Below are 18,464 nucleotides of genomic sequence, written 5' to 3' on the forward strand. Positions count from 1 at the left end.
GCACATATTCTCTCATAAATCCTACTTCAACATGCTCATAACGGTATATAACTGACTTAAACTATTTTTTCCCTTAATTTATTGGCCTATATATGTAGTGAAAAAATGACAAGAGAAATATTTTGTGTTAAACAAGTTGTTTTTGAAATAAAGCTGCTCTTAATTTTCATTAATGACTGATTATTGCGGTGATCAGACATACTGTATTATAGACTGTTAATAATTTGAATTATAGGCCTATAACTCATTGTATAATCGACCTAGATGTTTAAAATAATTTTCAACGAGGAGTAAGCTAATCTATTAGGGCTGGGTATTGACACAAATTTCACAATTCGATTCGATTTCGATTCACAAGCTTGCAATTCGATTCGATTTCGATTCCGATTCAATGTTGATTATTTTGGATATCAGGTACAATAAATGGCACATTTTCTCAAGGAAAACAAATCACTTAATTAATGCTGTAAACTGTGGGAGTCAGTCACTTCAACTATAATATTGAAGGTAAAAATTAACTGATTTGTATACAAACACTTTTTTATAATAATAAAGTTATATGAAATATAAACATTTAAATGCTGGCTGTCATAAAAACCTCCCAGATTTATTCAAACATTATTAAAAATTGAAGAACATTAAAAATTATAATGAATATGTAATATGGTGCATATATTTAGCAAAATACTCCTCTCTAGAGTTAATTTTTCTAGCTGACTAACGAGTTTATGGTTACTGGATATGGTTTTTCTGAGGTAAATGTGACGTTACATGACTGTTTTACTGACGTCTTTCAACGGTTGAAACACTGATTGAGTGATTCCATGTCACATGAGACGGATTTCGATAAGTTGTACTCTACCTTTTAACACACCTTCAGAAGCTCATTCATGTTTATTTCGTGTGGTAACTGGTATTATTAAGATGGGAGAGAAGATCTTGTGCTTCTCTAGAGCTGCGCCAGAGCGATCTCACGCCACAGCGCCAACACGGTATATATGTTTTTGAATTTCGTAAAAAAATGGACGTAATTTGAAATCTGAGACTTTGTTTCATATCAATAATAACAAAGCACAAAGATTATTGTGATTTATTGGATGGGATGCGCGATACAATGTTACATTCATTCATCAACTGAAAACAGGATGACTAATCGATTCTTGGGATTTAAGAATCGATTAAAATCGAGAAATCGATATTTTTTTACCCAGCCCTATAATCTATCTAATCTTTTATTATCCTCGCAGTGCGTCGGTTTTGCAGTGATAAAAGTAGGCTTACCCTAATAATAATAATTTAATGCATACATTGGAAATGCTAAATCCTCTTGACATCGATAGGCTAGCTGATGCTTTTGATGATATCTCTGGTCTGGATACACGATATCATGGTCTATCACGCATGTTATTCACGTATAGTGTGAGCAGTCAAGTCAAAGCTTGATGAAATGGACCTTATAGTGTGAGCACATAAATCATTTGCATTTTCAGGCCTACAAAACACCATTGTTGAGGAAATAAACACCAAAAACACATAAAGTTTTCCGTTTTTAGTTGAAAATGGTGTTGTGTTAACGACCCCTCAGAGGATAGCTACCATGTACATAACTAAGCTGCTCACTCGCATTTTGAAGTTTTAATGTACCCTTATATGTAAATGTTGGTCCAACTCATATTTGATCCACTTTGCTCTCTTTTCTCAGATAAAAGAGGTCAAATGGGCAGATGTAGGTGGATGGACGGGCCAGGGTGGATCCCTCCTGGGAACTAAACGGTATTTATCCCATTTACAACGTTTATATTGCCTGCAGATTTCAGTAATGCAGTCGATTTTTAATGTAATGTGCTGTGTTGTGCTTAGTGCTTCTCTACAATGTTTTTAAATTTGCAGAACGCTTCCTGCAAAGTACATTGAAAAAATTGCAGAACAGATGCGGAAGTATAACATCAATGCGTTGTTAGTGATCGGAGGATTTGAGGTATGTTTTCCAGCCTGGGATTTAGTCATTTTGATGTTTTATCTTACATTTGGTGTGTTGACAGGATGGTCATTTTAATGAATGATTAAAAAAGTTATGTGCTCTGCTGTTAATATTTTATATAATTATTATAAGGTAGATTTTACATTTATTTTTGTATTTATATTATTTAAAATATAGTCACATAAATAGTATAAAATTATTAGCAATAAAACTATTTCTTTATATTTTTTATATTTATTTTAAATTTAAATAATTTGTATATTTGTGATATATATATATATATATATTAGGGGTGTAACGGTTCCCAAAATTCACGGTTCGGTTCGATACGATACACTTGTGTCACGGTTCGGTTCGGTACGTTTTCGATACAGCAAAAAGAAAGAAATGGCAGAGAAATGTACTAATTTTTTTTTATTCTTTTTTTTATAAAAACTAACATCATAAAGTATGATATTTTTTACTTTGAGCAACTCTGGAGCTATAATTGACTCTTCTTAGGAACATATAAAACAAAACAGCTCCTTGGAAAAAGTGAAATGTAATATTGTAGTAGTTCTAAACAGAGGTTTATTTTAGTTCAGATTAACATTTGAGGGCAGCAATTGTATTCATAATGTCAAAATAAAACCGACGTAATGTTACTTGAAGGCATTATGCCTACTATTCCTGCCAAACTTCCATGGTTGCAGTTAGTGTTACTACAGTAAATCCATGGTGAATGTTGCTGATCTATGGACACTGGATAGTTCATTCATGGCACAATGTTTCTCCTGGTTTCCACACGCTGTTTGATCCGTTAATAGTGGAGAAATGTGAATGTTTCTCACTAGATCTAGCAGCGATGTTATTACTTCTGTGGCAAATTAAAATGCTTTCTTTACTGGATCTCTTATTAGCGCTGTGTAGTAACAGTGTCGCTTGATCAAGATCGGCTCGCGCTGCACTGGTCCAAACTGATAAACGGTCCTTCAACCACCCAATAACGAGCAGTTTCGTTCCGCTTTCATTACGTTTGACATTTGATGTTGGGCAATGTTGTGGTCGCGCCGGCGTCTCTTACATTACGAGCGCGCTTGCCGCGCATTACATTTGAAATAACGAAATTTTGGTCGGCAGGAAAAATGGTCCAACGAACCGTTCGGTTCCGAAAACCGAACCGAAAGCCTCGTACCGAACGGTTCAATACGAATATGTGTATCGTTACACCCCTAATATATAATATAATTAACTTTTTGTTAAGTTAAGTTGTAAATTAAAGTTTTGTTAAGTTGCCTGCCCTCTCCATCATGTTTTCCTATGTAGCATCACCTAAAGCTTACTCAACTTCCTGTGCTCCTCTTCTTTTCATAATGAACATCCAAAATCATTCAATGAGGTGATAATCACATTCTTAGCAGGCACTGGTTATCTTTCAGCTGTTGGAAATGTAACATTCACACAGCTGAGATGACAAACGACGCCATTAAAGACTGAACAATAATCTTCAATTGCAGAATAGCTCATCTGCTTTTCCAAAGTCATTTCATGCTGCTGAGTTCAGGCTCATCTTCTCTCTTTCTATACAGAAATCATCAGGATGTGTGTATGTATTTTAAACAAGTGTTTCTATCTGAAGTGTGTGTATGGAGTGGATCCTCTGTCTCATGCTCTCCGTCGTGATGGCCATGGCTTTCCACTCGGTTCCTTCCCAATCTTGCCTCGTCTTTCTCTCTCATTCTTTGTCTGTTTCCTCATTCCATCCCCATTCCCAGCACCGGTAGCGGTTCACTAAATCCCCGGCTCTGCCCTGCAGGCCTACCTGGGGATCATGGAGTTGTTAGCAGCCCGTGGGATTTATGAGGAGTTGTGTGTGCCAATGGTCATGGTGCCGGCCACCGTCTCCAACAATGTGCCCGGCTCAGACCTCAGCATTGGCGCAGACACGGCTCTGAACGCTATCACTGATGTAAGTGAGGCTGGGGGACGCCACCCACCAGCCAATCACATCAGAGGCTCTGTCTTCTCTTTACAAGCCAATCACAGAGGCTCCGCCTTATGTTTATCAGCCAATTACATCAGTCTAGGTTAGCAGCAGCAGTGCTTTCCGTAACCTAAAGGTGCGGTCACATTTACCGCCAATCGGCGAATTTTCACTGACAAAATCTAGTCAGTTCAACAGGAATTCTACGCAATCTCTAATGTTGTGTGAGGTTGAACAAGACAACAGAAAGCTGCTTGGTTTGAAAGTGACTTCTGTGTGAGCTTAGCTTCATACATCACTACACCACTTTTGCCAGTATTTTGCTATTGTGACCGCAACTTTAGGCAGCTCCCATTTCAAAACAGGATTGTGTATGAAGGCACCTCCTAAGGGAACTGGTTTCATACAGGCCGTAATGCCATGTCTAATGATCTAAAGTAATAAATTCATGTGAGCTTTAGACAGTATAGCGACTGCAGTGCTCATTTGTGAGATATACATTTAGAAAATTTGACATTTATTAAAGAAAACATCTATGCTGCCTTGAAAGCAACCACATGAAGGCATCTTAGTAGACAGATTTCATTCATTACTTTAACAAGCATGCAAGCCAAAATTAAACCATACTAGTTACTGATCGGCTAGCTAATGACAGGCAATTAAGAACAGAAGGATGAATCTCACAAAGAAATGTCATATTTTAGCTTAAATTTCATTACACCAAATATTAAAATATATACAGTACACCAAATAAGATGACCTGGACATTTTTTGTGAGATTTATCCTGAAACATTTTACACTAACCCTCAATGTTTTGGCTGATAAACGCAAAGGCGAGTCGTTAGCTAACAGGTAAGTGGCGATGACATGATGGCGGCATGTTTTGAGCTCTGCTTTTTTGTGGTTGTCATGTGACTGAGCCTGTGCTGTGCTATGATCACACTGCATTAAGCCGTCATAACAGATCGCTGACCCTAGCTAACGCAGACTGAACTGGAGTCTGTCTGCATAGTTTCATAGTTAAAGGTTTAAATGAACACAAGCCTTAGAAAAGCACAGGCCGCTGCAAACTAACTTTTTTCATCTAAGAAATAGTTCAGCTAAAAATGATTTGTCATTTATTCACCCTCTTGTCCTTACAAAAGTCATCTTTCTCTTGCCTGTGTAACTCAAATGCAAAGGTATTGGATTTTCTTTTTCATATAATTATTATTTTTTTAAATAATTGAATGCGCCTAGGGAAATCTAGTTTGCAAAATGACACCAAAAAAGCACCATACAAGTAATCCTTGTGACTTATGGCTCTGCAAAAGAATTGTATAGTGCGTATAATACTTTTGAACTAAGAATCCCCGCACATGACAGGTAAAAAATATCATGGCCACGAATTAAGAATTTGTTCCCTTGACCAGTGTTGGGGACATTTACTTTTAAAAGTAATGCATTACTATGCTTTAAAGGGGTCATGAACTACATTTTTGTTATTGTTTTATAATGTTTCCTATGATGTACTTATAATGTTAGTATGATTTTTTTCATAGATTTTTTTAATAATTTAGAAATAAAAGATATTTTTGCTGCCCTGATTTTAGCCCGATTTGAATGCTCTGTTTGAAGGGGCGTGTCTACTGTGGGACTTCAGTCTAAACGCCCACTGCTGTGATTGGCTAACATATAAAATAAGTATTATAACATCTCCCTCGAAAACTTTTAGCACGTTTTTACTATTACAGATCTCAAGATTAACTAATCGAGGAGAGTGTTGGTTATAGCATTATATTTAGATCTATAACATTATATTTAGATCGTGGCATGAAACGTTGCAGTGATGAGCATGTAGCCAATTGTTGAGCGCATGAATGCAGTGATCTCGTCTTCTGCACACTGACGAATGCTTTCATCATAACCAACAGTAGAAAGACAATGTAAATAAGAGATTTGTTGATTTTTAACCAAAGAGTATAGATAGAAGGTACTTTGTAATAACGGGAGTTTTAGCGAGAGTCCAGAACTCAGTCACTGATAAACTCGCACTGTTTGATTGACAGCTCCAGCGATTGTAAAAAGGAGCGTTCTGTGATCGCTCTCTATATATAATTTGATCACAGTTTAAATAACCGATTATTTTCATCCTACTAAGAGAAACAATTTGAAGTTAACCATTTAGTCATTGGTTTGATTTACTGACACATAGACAAAGAACATCTGACTGTACATGAATCGTTACATATCAGAAATCACTGGTCACAGATCAGGCATTGTAATTAAGGCTACATTTACATGTGGCCGGCTATTTTCAAAAATAACATTGCGCACACGTATCAGTTTTCAGAAAAGTGTTCGTTTACACGAACCCGTGTATATATGCCGTCAAGAGCATGCCAAACCTGTAGGTGTCAGTGTAACGAGAAGCTCAAGCCCACGTTAGCCAATCAGAATCCCGAAAATAGCAACAACAGCAACGAATCACTTCCTCTTTCTCTTTTGAACAAGGTCGCACTTTTGACGCAGGTGCAAGTTATGTCGCATACTGTGACGTCGGCTGCCTAAAACTACGTTTTTCTCAGTTTACATGCAAACAAAGTTTTCCAAAATCTCCATTCTGGCCAGAGTTTTTAGAAAGAATCATTTTCAGAGGTTTGTGTAAACGAAGTGGACAAACGAAGGGAAATGTCTCTGTTTTTCAAAATAACCATGTACATGTAAACGGGGCTTAAAACTGTTACTTGCATGTTATGGCAATACTGTCAAGTCCATATCATAAAAAAAAAGTCTGTTTCCAAGCCTGCGCCGAAATTGCGACTGATTTACCAAAGAATCCACTGTGAAATGTGCTGAATGCAAATAAATAATGCTAAACTGAGACATTCACATGAGACATACTTTTAACCATGTGTTATCGGCGTCAAACCTTGTGTTATACGTTTTGGCATGCCATGTTTGAAGATTTTCAGCAAATTTTGGCTTAAATTTGTTAGTTCCTCCTCACACAAAGTTATTGCATGACTTCAGAAGAGTTTAAATATAGTGCACAATTCATATATCATCCTGGAAAACATTGTGTTTTTTGTTTTATGGAAAAAATAGCAATAATGGCATGAGGGTGAGTAAATGATGACAGAATTTTCAGTTTTGAGTGAACTATCCCTTAAATATACTGATACTTAAGTATGCAAATAGATGTAAGAAGGAAGACCAGTCACAATTCAGTATGCAGATGTAGCGAAGGTATCATTACTGTACATTTTGGATGTTGATGTGTGTGGACTGGATCATATTGCTGCTTCTACAGTATGTTCAGAATACCTGCCGTCCCGCTTCAGTGTCTTGCCACATGACCTATCCCGTGTGCATGTGAGTGCAAAAGTCGATCCCATCCCATCCCATCTGTACCCCCTTCCTCTTCCCTTCAACTCCCAATCGGAAGCCATGGCGGCCATCACACGGTGGGTGTCCGATCAACAGGGTCCGCTCCTGCACCAGTACTCCCTCTGCTGGTCTAATGTGTGCATTGTCCTGTCCCCTGTGGTCCCCTGCTGTGTTGTGCTGACCTGCCAAAGGCATTAGAGTGTCTGCTGCAGCTGAATGAGGCTCGGTCCCACTATGAGGAGTTTTGCATCCCGCTCTGTATGCTGCCTGCAACCATTAGTAACAATGTTCCCGGCACTGACCTTAGTATCGGGGCAGATACGGCCCTCAATGCCATTGTGGAGGTAAGAAAAAAAAACTCCTTCCTGTCTGCAAATGGGTCGTTCTTAGGAAACATTACTGTCATATTACTTTTGGAAGTTATGTAATTATACATTTTCAATGTCACATTTTGGGGTTGAAATTGCTAAATGTCTAATAATGGTGATATATCACAATACTTACAGTCAGTACTCAGTAGTGCTTAATATTATTATACATTACCATAACAGAGTTGAACTAGAGTTGTCCTGAAAAGGCCAAAAGAGGATTGAAATACTGATAAAGATGTGACTCATGCTTTATTTGAGTCATGTGGTACAAAAAAAAAAAAAAGAAAAAAAAATGATGTTACTCAGGTAATTATAATGTCAGCAAATAAATTCTACTGTTTTATAGAATTATTATTATAAGTTAAATGTTTTGTTCTACTGATAAACATAAGGGCATCCGAATTGACTGATATTCCAATGAAAAACACATTTACAATAAGAATGAAAGTTATTTTACATTACACAATAAACAAGGCTAAAATATATTGTGACTGATTTAATTATAGCACTAGTAAATGTGAACAAAAATGGAGTTTCCTAAGAATGACTCAAAGATATTCAGTAATAAAAGAATTAATTTTTTTGGAATAACAAATTTGATGTTATATAGAGTTAAGTGTGAGGAGTGTTATTGTGTATCATAAATAGTTTTTTTTATCAGGAATGTGCTTCATAAGGTCATGTACAGTAAGTGCTCTTAAGCTCATTAAAGCCCATTTTGTGTAGTTTGCCAAAAGCTCTCTGTAAATACAAAAGAATTATTCTTGGCTTAGATTTACATGAAAAGTAAATATTATTTCTCCAAACTGATTTTTTATCGTGATAGTTACTAAGGAAAGACATTTTAAGGTATGTTTTCGACAAGTTGTTGCATGGCATGCCATGTGTCTGGAATGTCAGAGATTCAGCTGGCTGGAGCAATATCTGATGCATTGCTCTACAAGATACAACATGACTAAATGTGTGTGTGTGTGTGTGTCAGACATGTGACCGTATCAAGCAGTCCGCCAGCGGTACAAAGCACCGTGTGTTCATCATCGAGACGATGGGGGGGTACTGTGGTTATCTGGCCAGTGTCGGTGGTCTAGCGGCTGGAGCAGATGCTGCATACATCTATGAGGAACCGTTTGACATCAGAGACCTGCAGGTTACCAGCACACACACGCTGTTAAACCGCTAGTGTCCTAGTAATAAAATAAATTACGTAACAGGATTCATAGATAATTACATACATGGTTATATAAACTTTGACTCTGAGCCAAGTTTAGTGCACTTCTTAAACAATTAACATGAGTGCCATCTGTTGGTAAAATGAAGGAACTGCTTTTCTCTTTCCTTCAGTCGAATGTAGAGCACTTGACAGAGAAAATGAAGACCAGCATTCAGAGAGGACTAATCCTGAGGTATCTATCTATCTATCTATCTATCTATCTATCTATCTATCTATCTATCTGTCTATCTGTCTATCTGTCTATCTGTCTATCTATCTATCTATCTATCTATCTATCTATCTATCTATCTATCTATCTATCTATCTAATGAAACAACCTATACCAAAATGTATTTAAAATAAATTTATTTCATACTAAGTATACTACAATTCATTAACATACTTACTGACATATCTCTTGATACTTACTGATATAAAAATTTGAATTAAACCTGCTTTGGAGCTCTTCTTTATTGCATAATGCACATTTCATAATATTAAAGGGGTGGTTGATTGTGATTTCACTTTTCTAACTTTAGTTAGTATGTAATGTTGCTGTTTGAACATAAACAACATCTGCAAAGTTACAACGCTCAAAGTTCAAAGCAAAGAGAGATATTTTCTTTTAAAGAAATTGCTTTTTAAGGACTACAACAAACGGCTGGTAAAGACTACACCACATTCCTCCCGGGTTAGTGACATCACCAACCCTAGAATTTACATAAACCCCGCCCCCGGAACAATTTATAGATTATCAAGACAGAATATGCTAATCAATGACTAGAAGATAACTACACATAAGCTACATAAATTCACCAACTAACCATTCAGAAATGTTGTCTACATGTTGTCACTTCTTCTTGAATCTCTCCATCTTTCTGACTTCGGTTTGAACATAAAAGGCTGAAAGTTTTTGAAATGTTCAGTGCGTGTCTGTGTGAGGTAAAAGGACACAAGCTGTTGTAGCCCCGCCCCCTGTGCCGGGAGCAGCGGCTCATTTGCATTTAAAGGGACACACACAAAAATTGTGCGTTTTTGCTCGCCCTCAAAAAATGACAATTTAACATACCATATAACAATATCTGTGGGGTTGAGCTAAAACTTCACATATACACTCTGTGGACATCAGAGATTTATTTTACATCTTGTGAAAAGGGCATTATACCACCCCTTTAAGCCTGAAATGTGTTTTAATATCACTATGAGTAAGAATAGTATGATCTTTGTATAATATCAGTCTTTAAATGCAAGATATTTAAAGTGTACCTAAAGTACATTAAGTACTTACAATAGTTCCACTTTAGCATAATCAAATATTCTTAAGTATATCTATCCATCCATCCATCCATCCATCCATCTATTTGGATGTGTCTGTGTGTCTTTCTGTATATCATGCAGCACAGAATCTGTGTGTCTTCATTCCCTCGTGTTTCATCTCCTCTCAGCTCAGATGAGAGTATTTTGGGTCAGTGTGATTGAGATGTGTGAGCAGAGCCTCAGGCGTCACATCACACACTCCTCACTCAGCCGGTTTGTGTGTGTGCTTGTGTTCGTGCAGGAATGAGAACAGTAATGAGAACTACACCACAGACTTCATCTATCAGCTCTACTCTGAGGAAGGCCGGGGAGTGTTTGACTGCAGGAAGAATGTTCTGGGTCACATGCAGCAGGTACTGCACACAAATCAGAAATCAAAGAACACAGTGGCCAACAGGAACCAGTTACAGGGTTAGTTCCCCCAAAAATGAAAATTCTGTCAGTAATTACTCTCCCTCATGCTGTTCCAACCCTGTAAGACTTTCGTTCATCTTCGGAACACAAATTAAGATATTTTTTATGAAATCTGAGAGGCTTCTAAGGGATCGAAACTTGCCGGCCCAGAAAGGTTATTAAAGGCATCGTTAAAATAGTCCAAGTGACTACAGTGGCTCAACCACAAGTTTATCAAGCTTCGAAAATACTTTTTGTGCGCAAAAAAACAACAAAAATAATGACTTTATTCAACTATTAATTTTCATCTCTGTGGTTCTGAATGAATTCACGTAGTGTAACAGCGCAGCGCTTCTGGGTTGTACGTCATACGCATCACACACATGACCAGCATCGGCCAATAGTGAAGCGCTGCGCTGTTACACTACGTGAACTCACTCAGACCCACACAGATGAAAATTAATAGTTGAATAAAGTCGTTATTTTTGTTGTTGTTTTTTTTTGCGCACAAAAAGTATTCTTGTCACTTGATAAACTTGTGGTTGAGCCACTGTAGTCACTTGGACTATTTTAAACATTGTCTTTAATAACTTTTCTGGGCCGGCAAGTTTTGATCCCTTAGAAGCCTATGGAGGAGTGAATCAGCTCTCAGATTTAATCAAATGTGACCAGTCACGGAAAGTAGGGACACAAGTCGGTTCTGGGGCATTTTGAGTTATCCACATATTCTGAAAGTGTAGTATTCAAGCTTTCCAACGATGTATAACACATGGAAATCTGATAATATTTGGAGAAGTTGTGGCCATTTGAAGGTAGGCACTCAAAAAAACTGAAATGGTAGAAATCTGCTTCTAAAGATTGGCAAGTTCTCACACTTCTGGGAATGACAATAGGGCTCATTTACATCTCATTTAGATAAGTCATACCCCCTGTAAAGCTCCCCCGTCTCCCCCTCCCCCCTGAATGTACCAATTCTACAAATTCTCTAAATAAAACATCTCCAGTTAACTGGCAGAGCATTCATTTAGTTCGTTTTTTAAATAAGATACTAGCGCTGAAATGTGTTTTTTTTTTATCAAGTGATCAAAGTGCTCGTTGCTGCTGCGATCAGTGGCGCAGATACAGTGTTTACTCGTGTGGCTCGCGCGCACACTGCATTATGTTCACTCGACGCGCGCTTCAATCCGTTGCGGATACTCTCTATTTGTTCTGTTGAAATAACAAAATAATTCAAACGTTTGCATGTCCCTGCTTGATATACAACAACTGATGAACATAATCGTTTTGAAGAGAGAAAAAAAATTATACGAGAAAAAAAAAAAACTTATTCAAGGACGGATTCGAACTCTCAACCTCTGATACGGCTGGCGAACACTCTACCACTGTACCATTCATATGCACGTTGACTACATTGGCGGATCTATGTGTTCACACTGACAACATGTATTAGGCTACATCTCATTAAACGACAAATTAAACCCCATTTTAACCCCATGTAAGCTACTATTTAAAGGTCCCGTTCTATGCCCCTTTTCACAAGATGTAAAATAAGTCTCTGATGTCCCCAGAGTGTGTATGTGAAGTTTGAGCTCAAAATACCCAACAGATCATTTTTTACAGCATGTTTAAATTGACATTTTTTGGGGCTCAGAAAAACGAGCCGTTTCAGTGTGTGCCCTTTAAATGCAAATGAGGTGCTGCTGGACGACACAGGGGGCGGAGCTTCATGAGCTCGCGCTCAGTCTGTCAGGACAAATTCATCTCACGGAATGATGATAATATCAGAAACTCTCAGTAACGGCGTTCATTTCGAGTCGGACAATAATGCCTACAGAGTCAGATTGCTGTATAGAGATGAAACAGGTATGGTTTAGTAGTTTAATTACGGTTATTATAACGTATTTGTCATCTGCTTGTAGGCTATGTATCCATTATTTATTAATAATAGCCTACAAGTCTGCTGTCTGAATGATGATCAAACATGTACTGATGAGTTTAATAAAGTTTATTGTACATCACACAAAAGATGAAGCGTCAGTTTTACTTCAGAAAATCACCGTAAGAGCTGAGTAAACACAGTAGCCTAAGTTATAAGAAGTGCGCAAGTAACGTTAGCCAGTAGAGTTGAGGGAGCATTCCTGTGGGCGGAGGTTCTGGTGATGTCACTAATGCAGGATGTAGAGGGGTGTAGTCCAATCGAGCCGTTTTTTGTAGTCAACTTCTGTTAAATAAAATATCTCGCTTGGCATTGAACTTTGAGCTTTATAATTTTACAGATATTATTTATGCTCTAACAGCAACATTACACACTAACTAAAGTTTGAAACATGGAATCGCATGCAACGGGACCTTTAAATCGATTGCTGGACATCGTAATGTTATTGGCGTCCATCTTCATTGAATTTTGAAATCAGATAGAGCCGGCCCGAGCGCTGCATAATAAGTAGCCACGCCGGCAATTCAGTATGGCAATACACACCGACAATGACACGCCCCTACTGCGTGCTAGAATCTCAGAAAAACAAGCCGATTTCAAACTCAAAATGTACGCTTTTAAATATACCAATACTGCTATCTCAAACATGGAGAGGCTTCTTCGTGATCTCAACTTACAGATTCTGCAAAAAAACGAAAATCACCAATTTTGAAAAAAACCCGCTTCTTTCTCATTTTGCTCGAAAGTTGTGCTGCCGACTTGTGTCCTTGGTTTCCGTGACGGGTCACAAATATCTTAATTAGTGTTCTGAAGATGAACGAAAGTCTTACGGGGTTGGAACAACATTAGGGTGAGTAATTACTGACAGAATTTTCATTTTTGGGTGAACTATCCCTTTAACACCAGTCTCATGAATCAGTATTCTGGAGCAGACATACCTGTACGGTTTTCTTTTGCCTGCTAATTCAAGTGAGCGAGCAAGAGTATTATCATTGCTTAATACAAGGACAGCTTTAACACTTTTGTCACAAACAGTTTAGATCATACTTGTGCTGGATAACTGCATTTATACAGCAAGTGTGCTTCTGTGTGCATGGAATACCTGGCCTATAGGATAAATAAGTTAATATAAAATACTATGTATAATCAATATAATGTGTGTATATGTGTATATCAATTAATATATATTTCTTTTTCACTAGGGTGGTGCTCCTTCTCCGTTTGACCGTAACTTTGGGACCAAAATCGCTGCCAAGGCCATGCAGTGGATCACCAAGAAACTGAATGAAAGCTACAGACAAGGTAGAAATGACAACAGTTATGAGTCATGTGGATAATAAAGCAAACTTCAAAAATCAGTAGAATTCAATCACCACTTGTCCTTCTTGTTGACCTGTGCTGTTGTACACAAGGCACTCAGTAACCGTCAGATTGTTAGTGTAATCATGACTGCACACAAACACCACAGATGTGGCAAAGTACTCAACAGAGTCCTTGACCTTCATTTACTTGATTTTGAAATGATACTGTAGAGTCGCTGCATTTTTTCAGCTAGTTATGTGTGTTTGTGTGTGTGTGTGTGTGTGTGTGTGTGTGTGTGTGTTTACTTCTTTTGCTGTGCCTATGGATGAATAAAGATGAAGGTAAACATTTGAATTTTGTTCAGTCTGATTTGGTGACCTCAGTGAAAGACTGTCCTTCAGGGTATTAGTGCATTATCGTGGTGAAGCTTTAGTGTAATTGTAAAATATTAACGCTAAAGTTATGTTCAAGTCCATATGGAAGCTTGTTTCGCCACGGAATACACAAAATAAAAAGATAATTGCTACATTTTATCTCACATTTCTGATTTTTTTTTTTTTTAACTGCATGTTAATATCTCCCAGTTCTAACGTTTCCCCCCCCCCCCAGAATTTGTACGTATTAGCTTACAATTTCAAGTCAAATATGTGACAGAATTGACTTTTCTCTCTCGCAATTACGAGTTTATATTTCACAATTCTGAGAAAATGTCAGAATTGTGAAATATAAACTTGCATTTGCAAGAAAAAAAGTCAGAAATGTGAGGGGAAAAAAAGTCAGAATTCTGAGATAAAAACTCACAATTACCTTTTTTTATTTTTTATTCCGTGGCAGAAACAAGCTTCCATAAGTTTAATTTATTTTTATTTTTGTGGGTTTGTAATATATTTCCATTTATAGATTTTTTTATTATTTTGATTTATTGCAAATAGACCAGGTCATTATTGTGAATGTTTGAATATAAATCATGCATGTATTTGTATTTATTGATAAAATGCAGTTATTGTCATATGCAAACTGACACACCATATCAGAATCGTTTTAACTCTTTCCCTGCCAGCGGTTTTGTATATATATATTTTTTTAAGTTGCCAGTCAGTGCCAACATTTTTGATCATTTAAACAAAACTTTCGTGGCCCCCAGAATATTTAGGAAATCTGAAGATCTGGAGAATAGCGCCCCCTACCGTATAACAGTGAAAATAAGGATTTGCAGAAAATTCCGTCAACGGCAGGGAACGAGTTATGTCTAATGTCTAATGTCTAATGACGAGACAGTGACGTTGTAAGCCCGTGTTAAACCCGTGTGTGTGTTCCGTAGGGAGAGTGTTTGCTAACACAGAGGACTCGGCCTGTTTGCTGGGCATGCGGCGTCGCGCTATGGTTTTCCAGCCTGTGGTTCAGCTGAAAGATGAGACTGACTTTGTGTATGTTCACACCACAGTTCTTCCATAAACCAGATCATTTATGTTTCAAAATGAATAAGATCTGACCTTCTGCTCTGTGTGTTCAGTCACAGAATCCCTAAGGAACAGTGGTGGCTGAAGTTACGTCCACTCATGAAGATCCTAGCCAAGTACAAGACCAGCTACGACGTGTCGGACTCGGGCCAGCTGGAACACGTGGCCCTGAACCGCCCCAGAGAGTCTGAGGTCTCGGCTGCCATTTAAACTCATCCAAATCACGGCGGCGTTCAAAGGCCACGCTTCAGACGGGCCCGTCTGTCCTGCGAGCGCTGTCGTCGACACTTTTGTTCTCCGGCCCGCTTTCTTTTTTTGTTTTCTTTTTTTTGTTGTGTCATCGCTGTGTTGGAAAAATGTCACCCTTTGTTATTTTCCAGAAATCAGTGTTAATCGTAGGAGAGTGTAAGACGCTGTGCAGTTTGGTTTGACTGTTTTATTCCCTCTCACTCCTGTCGCTGTGCTTCGAGCGACGGCCTCGCTGTCACCCCGCCATGTCTGCAATAGTGTTACGCTTCAAAGCACATTTCTCTCTCTGAAGTTCTCTGAAAGAAGGAAGAATCCCACTTTCCGGTGTCAAGCGCTGTATGCGGTGAAGGCCACATTGCTAGAGCACCGTTTGATGTTTGAATGTATTGCATCATCAAGTGTTAACATTTGCCTGACCAATAAAGACCACAATCACTATGTGTGAAAATCAATGTCTGCTGTTTGACTTTACACATTAACACACTTGCCATGAACACATGCTACCCTGTTTTTTATTTTTTACTTGCGTCATGTGCCATTGAGTACCATGTAATGAATACTGTGCATGATTAATTGTTACAAGATTGTGATCTCGATTCAAACACCCTTATGATCTCATTGCTAAATGACATTGATTCGCCTGTGTCTATGCTTTAAATAACAATTGCATCAATTACATCGTTATGCCACCAGGGGGGTGACAAGTGACTGTTAAAAAATGTATTTGACATTGAATCATTCGTTCAAGAGATTTGTTCAAAAACGTTGATTCATCCCGTGATGAAACAAGTGAAGTATTTATGAGTGAGTCATTGAATCATTCATTCATTCATTAAAAATTCAAAATAATTCAGATTAATTAAACATTTCAGATAAACTGCAGCAAATAACATACATCAGAACCTCTAGTAAATGTACTTATTTTGTTCAGTTGGGAGAATCATGATAATCGTAATTCTCAATTTTACCAGAATTGTGCATCTCTAATATTGTGGTATAAAAACACAATGGTATAGTAATGGGGGGTTTCAAACACTGCTTCATGAAACTTGCGTATCAAACTGCTAAAGTCATGGGATTTCAGTAAACGAAGATTCGTCACGTCATAACTGATTCGAAACATTTCAAAAAGTCAGTGGTTCTCCACTAGGGGGCGATGATCTCTGAGAGCCCGTGAACCAGCGTCTATATGGTGTTTACTTGATCTCGGCTCAGGTTTATACTTTTGTTAACATTATAATGACATATTTGTCAAATAAAAAGGAAGAGTAGTTGTTAGTCTCTTATTAGCCCAATTTTAAAAGGTTAGTTCACCCAAAAATGAAAATTCTGTCAGTAATTACTCACCCTCACGTTGTTCCAACCGCGTAAGACCTTCGTTCATCTTCGGAACATAAATTAAGATATTTTTGATGAAATCTGAGAGCTGGATCACTCCTCCATAGGCTGCCGAAACTTGCTGGCCCAGAAAAGTTATTAAAGAGATCGTTAATACAGTCCAAGTGACTACAGTCACTACAACTGCTTCGAAACAGTGGATCATTTTGCGACGCAATTGATTTAATTGATTCAAAGTTTTGAAAAGCTTAGTTTCTCCCATCACCATGGCATTTGAAAATGGCAATATTTCTGTACAGTGGTGCGATGCTGACAGAAAATTCACAGGGGCTTGGAGCAAAATTGACTTAACATTAAAATGTCGAGGCTGCTCTCACCGGGGCTCTGTTTCCTTTTTTCTACACACTCTGAAAGAAAGTGACCTTCAATGGCCAGTTTCCGACAATATAGCCAATCATTACTGATATAGCTATAATGGCATCATCAAACGAGGAATACAAGACAACCCTACGAGTCTGTTCTTCAACATTTGTGCTGGAGACATATATTATGTCTCATATATGTATGTGCGCATATAAACCTGCCCACATATATTCAGAACCAATTCTTAATGCGCATGTGAACGCCATCAGCGTTTCTCACAGGTTCGCGTTTAAAGTCTAGAGAGAATGGTGTCGTCTTAGCGGCCCCTAATGTAATAACAAATGATCGTTGAGACGGAAACGAATCAATCAAAACTAACTTTAGCTGGAAAATAACTTTATTAAAGAGCCGCTATAAAGCCAAAACAATCTCTGTTACCTTAAATTATACGTTTATCTCTGTAAAGCTGCTTTGAAACAATCTACATTGTTAAAAGCGCTATATAAATGAAGATGACTTGACTTGACTGGAGACACATCCCAACACAGCTCCTCACTGCACAAGTATGGCAGGTTTTACTCATAAAGTCTGTATATTTCTTTAGAGGAGGTCTGGACTGGCATTTCACTCCGCTTGGCGTTCCTCTAATGGCTTCCTATAGCTTCTTAATTGCCAACTCGGCAGCCTTGAGTGTGGAATAATGGACCGAACCATAGTCTTTAGCTTCTCCATTAATGTCGCAGACCATTCTGCTCAACAGAACTTCCCAAAAACATGAGAAAGCGTCGTAAAAAGCCAAGTCGTCAATGTCTCTTGCTAAGCCCTTAATAATTATGTTACCAATTCCACTTTATCTCACATGTTGGGCCCAGATGATGCGCATTGGCTTACACACGAGCTCTGAGGGCGTTTTCCACAATAAAAAAAGCTAATATTAAGCGATTTACATTAGATCAAATATTGTCTGTTTTTGCTGTATTTCTTCACTGAAAATAGTTCCAAACAAAACCACAGCAGAACCTTAGTGTCTCTGAGCAACACAGACTAGTGTCTCATAACTGAATGAAACCGAGTTTTTTCTAATCTCATATTATTTATGCAGTTCTATATGCAGTGTTAATACATTCATGTCACCTCTGAGCTGCATTAAACATTGTGTGTGAAAACATCAAAATGCCACTTCAGATTGAGCGTCTGTGCCTCTGTTGACT

The 18,464-nt window shown here is 37.9% G+C and overlaps 1 protein-coding gene across 5 annotated transcripts in view; it reads left to right on the forward strand.

Annotated features, from left to right (window-relative positions):
- pfkpa (phosphofructokinase, platelet a) overlaps window positions 1–16,002 on the forward strand; it is a 33,534-nt gene extending 17,532 nt beyond the window's left edge. For 4 of the 5 annotated variants that reach the window (XM_081353419.1, XM_081353416.1, XM_081353417.1 and 1 more), the window contains 9 exons: window positions 1,703–1,773; window positions 1,891–1,978; window positions 7,506–7,658; window positions 8,668–8,832; window positions 9,027–9,088; window positions 10,454–10,565; window positions 13,744–13,843; window positions 15,165–15,270; window positions 15,357–16,002. In XM_081353419.1, the coding sequence (XP_081209545.1) occupies window positions 1,703–1,773; window positions 1,891–1,978; window positions 7,506–7,658; window positions 8,668–8,832; window positions 9,027–9,088; window positions 10,454–10,565; window positions 13,744–13,843; window positions 15,165–15,270; window positions 15,357–15,513 (1,014 nt within the window). In that variant the 3' untranslated portion in view covers window positions 15,514–16,002. Of the gene's footprint in view, window positions 1–1,702; window positions 1,774–1,890; window positions 1,979–3,776; window positions 3,930–7,505; window positions 7,659–8,667; window positions 8,833–9,026; window positions 9,089–10,453; window positions 10,566–13,743; window positions 13,844–15,164; window positions 15,271–15,356 lie in introns of all 5 variants that reach the window. The other variant, XM_081353420.1, reaches the window with a different exon arrangement.
- Window positions 16,003–18,464: the final 2,462 nt, after the last annotated feature.

This window comes from Scardinius erythrophthalmus (assembly GCF_964197995.2).
Source record: "Scardinius erythrophthalmus genome assembly, chromosome: 22".
In the NCBI taxonomy this organism is placed as follows: domain Eukaryota; kingdom Metazoa; phylum Chordata; class Actinopteri; order Cypriniformes; family Leuciscidae; genus Scardinius; species Scardinius erythrophthalmus.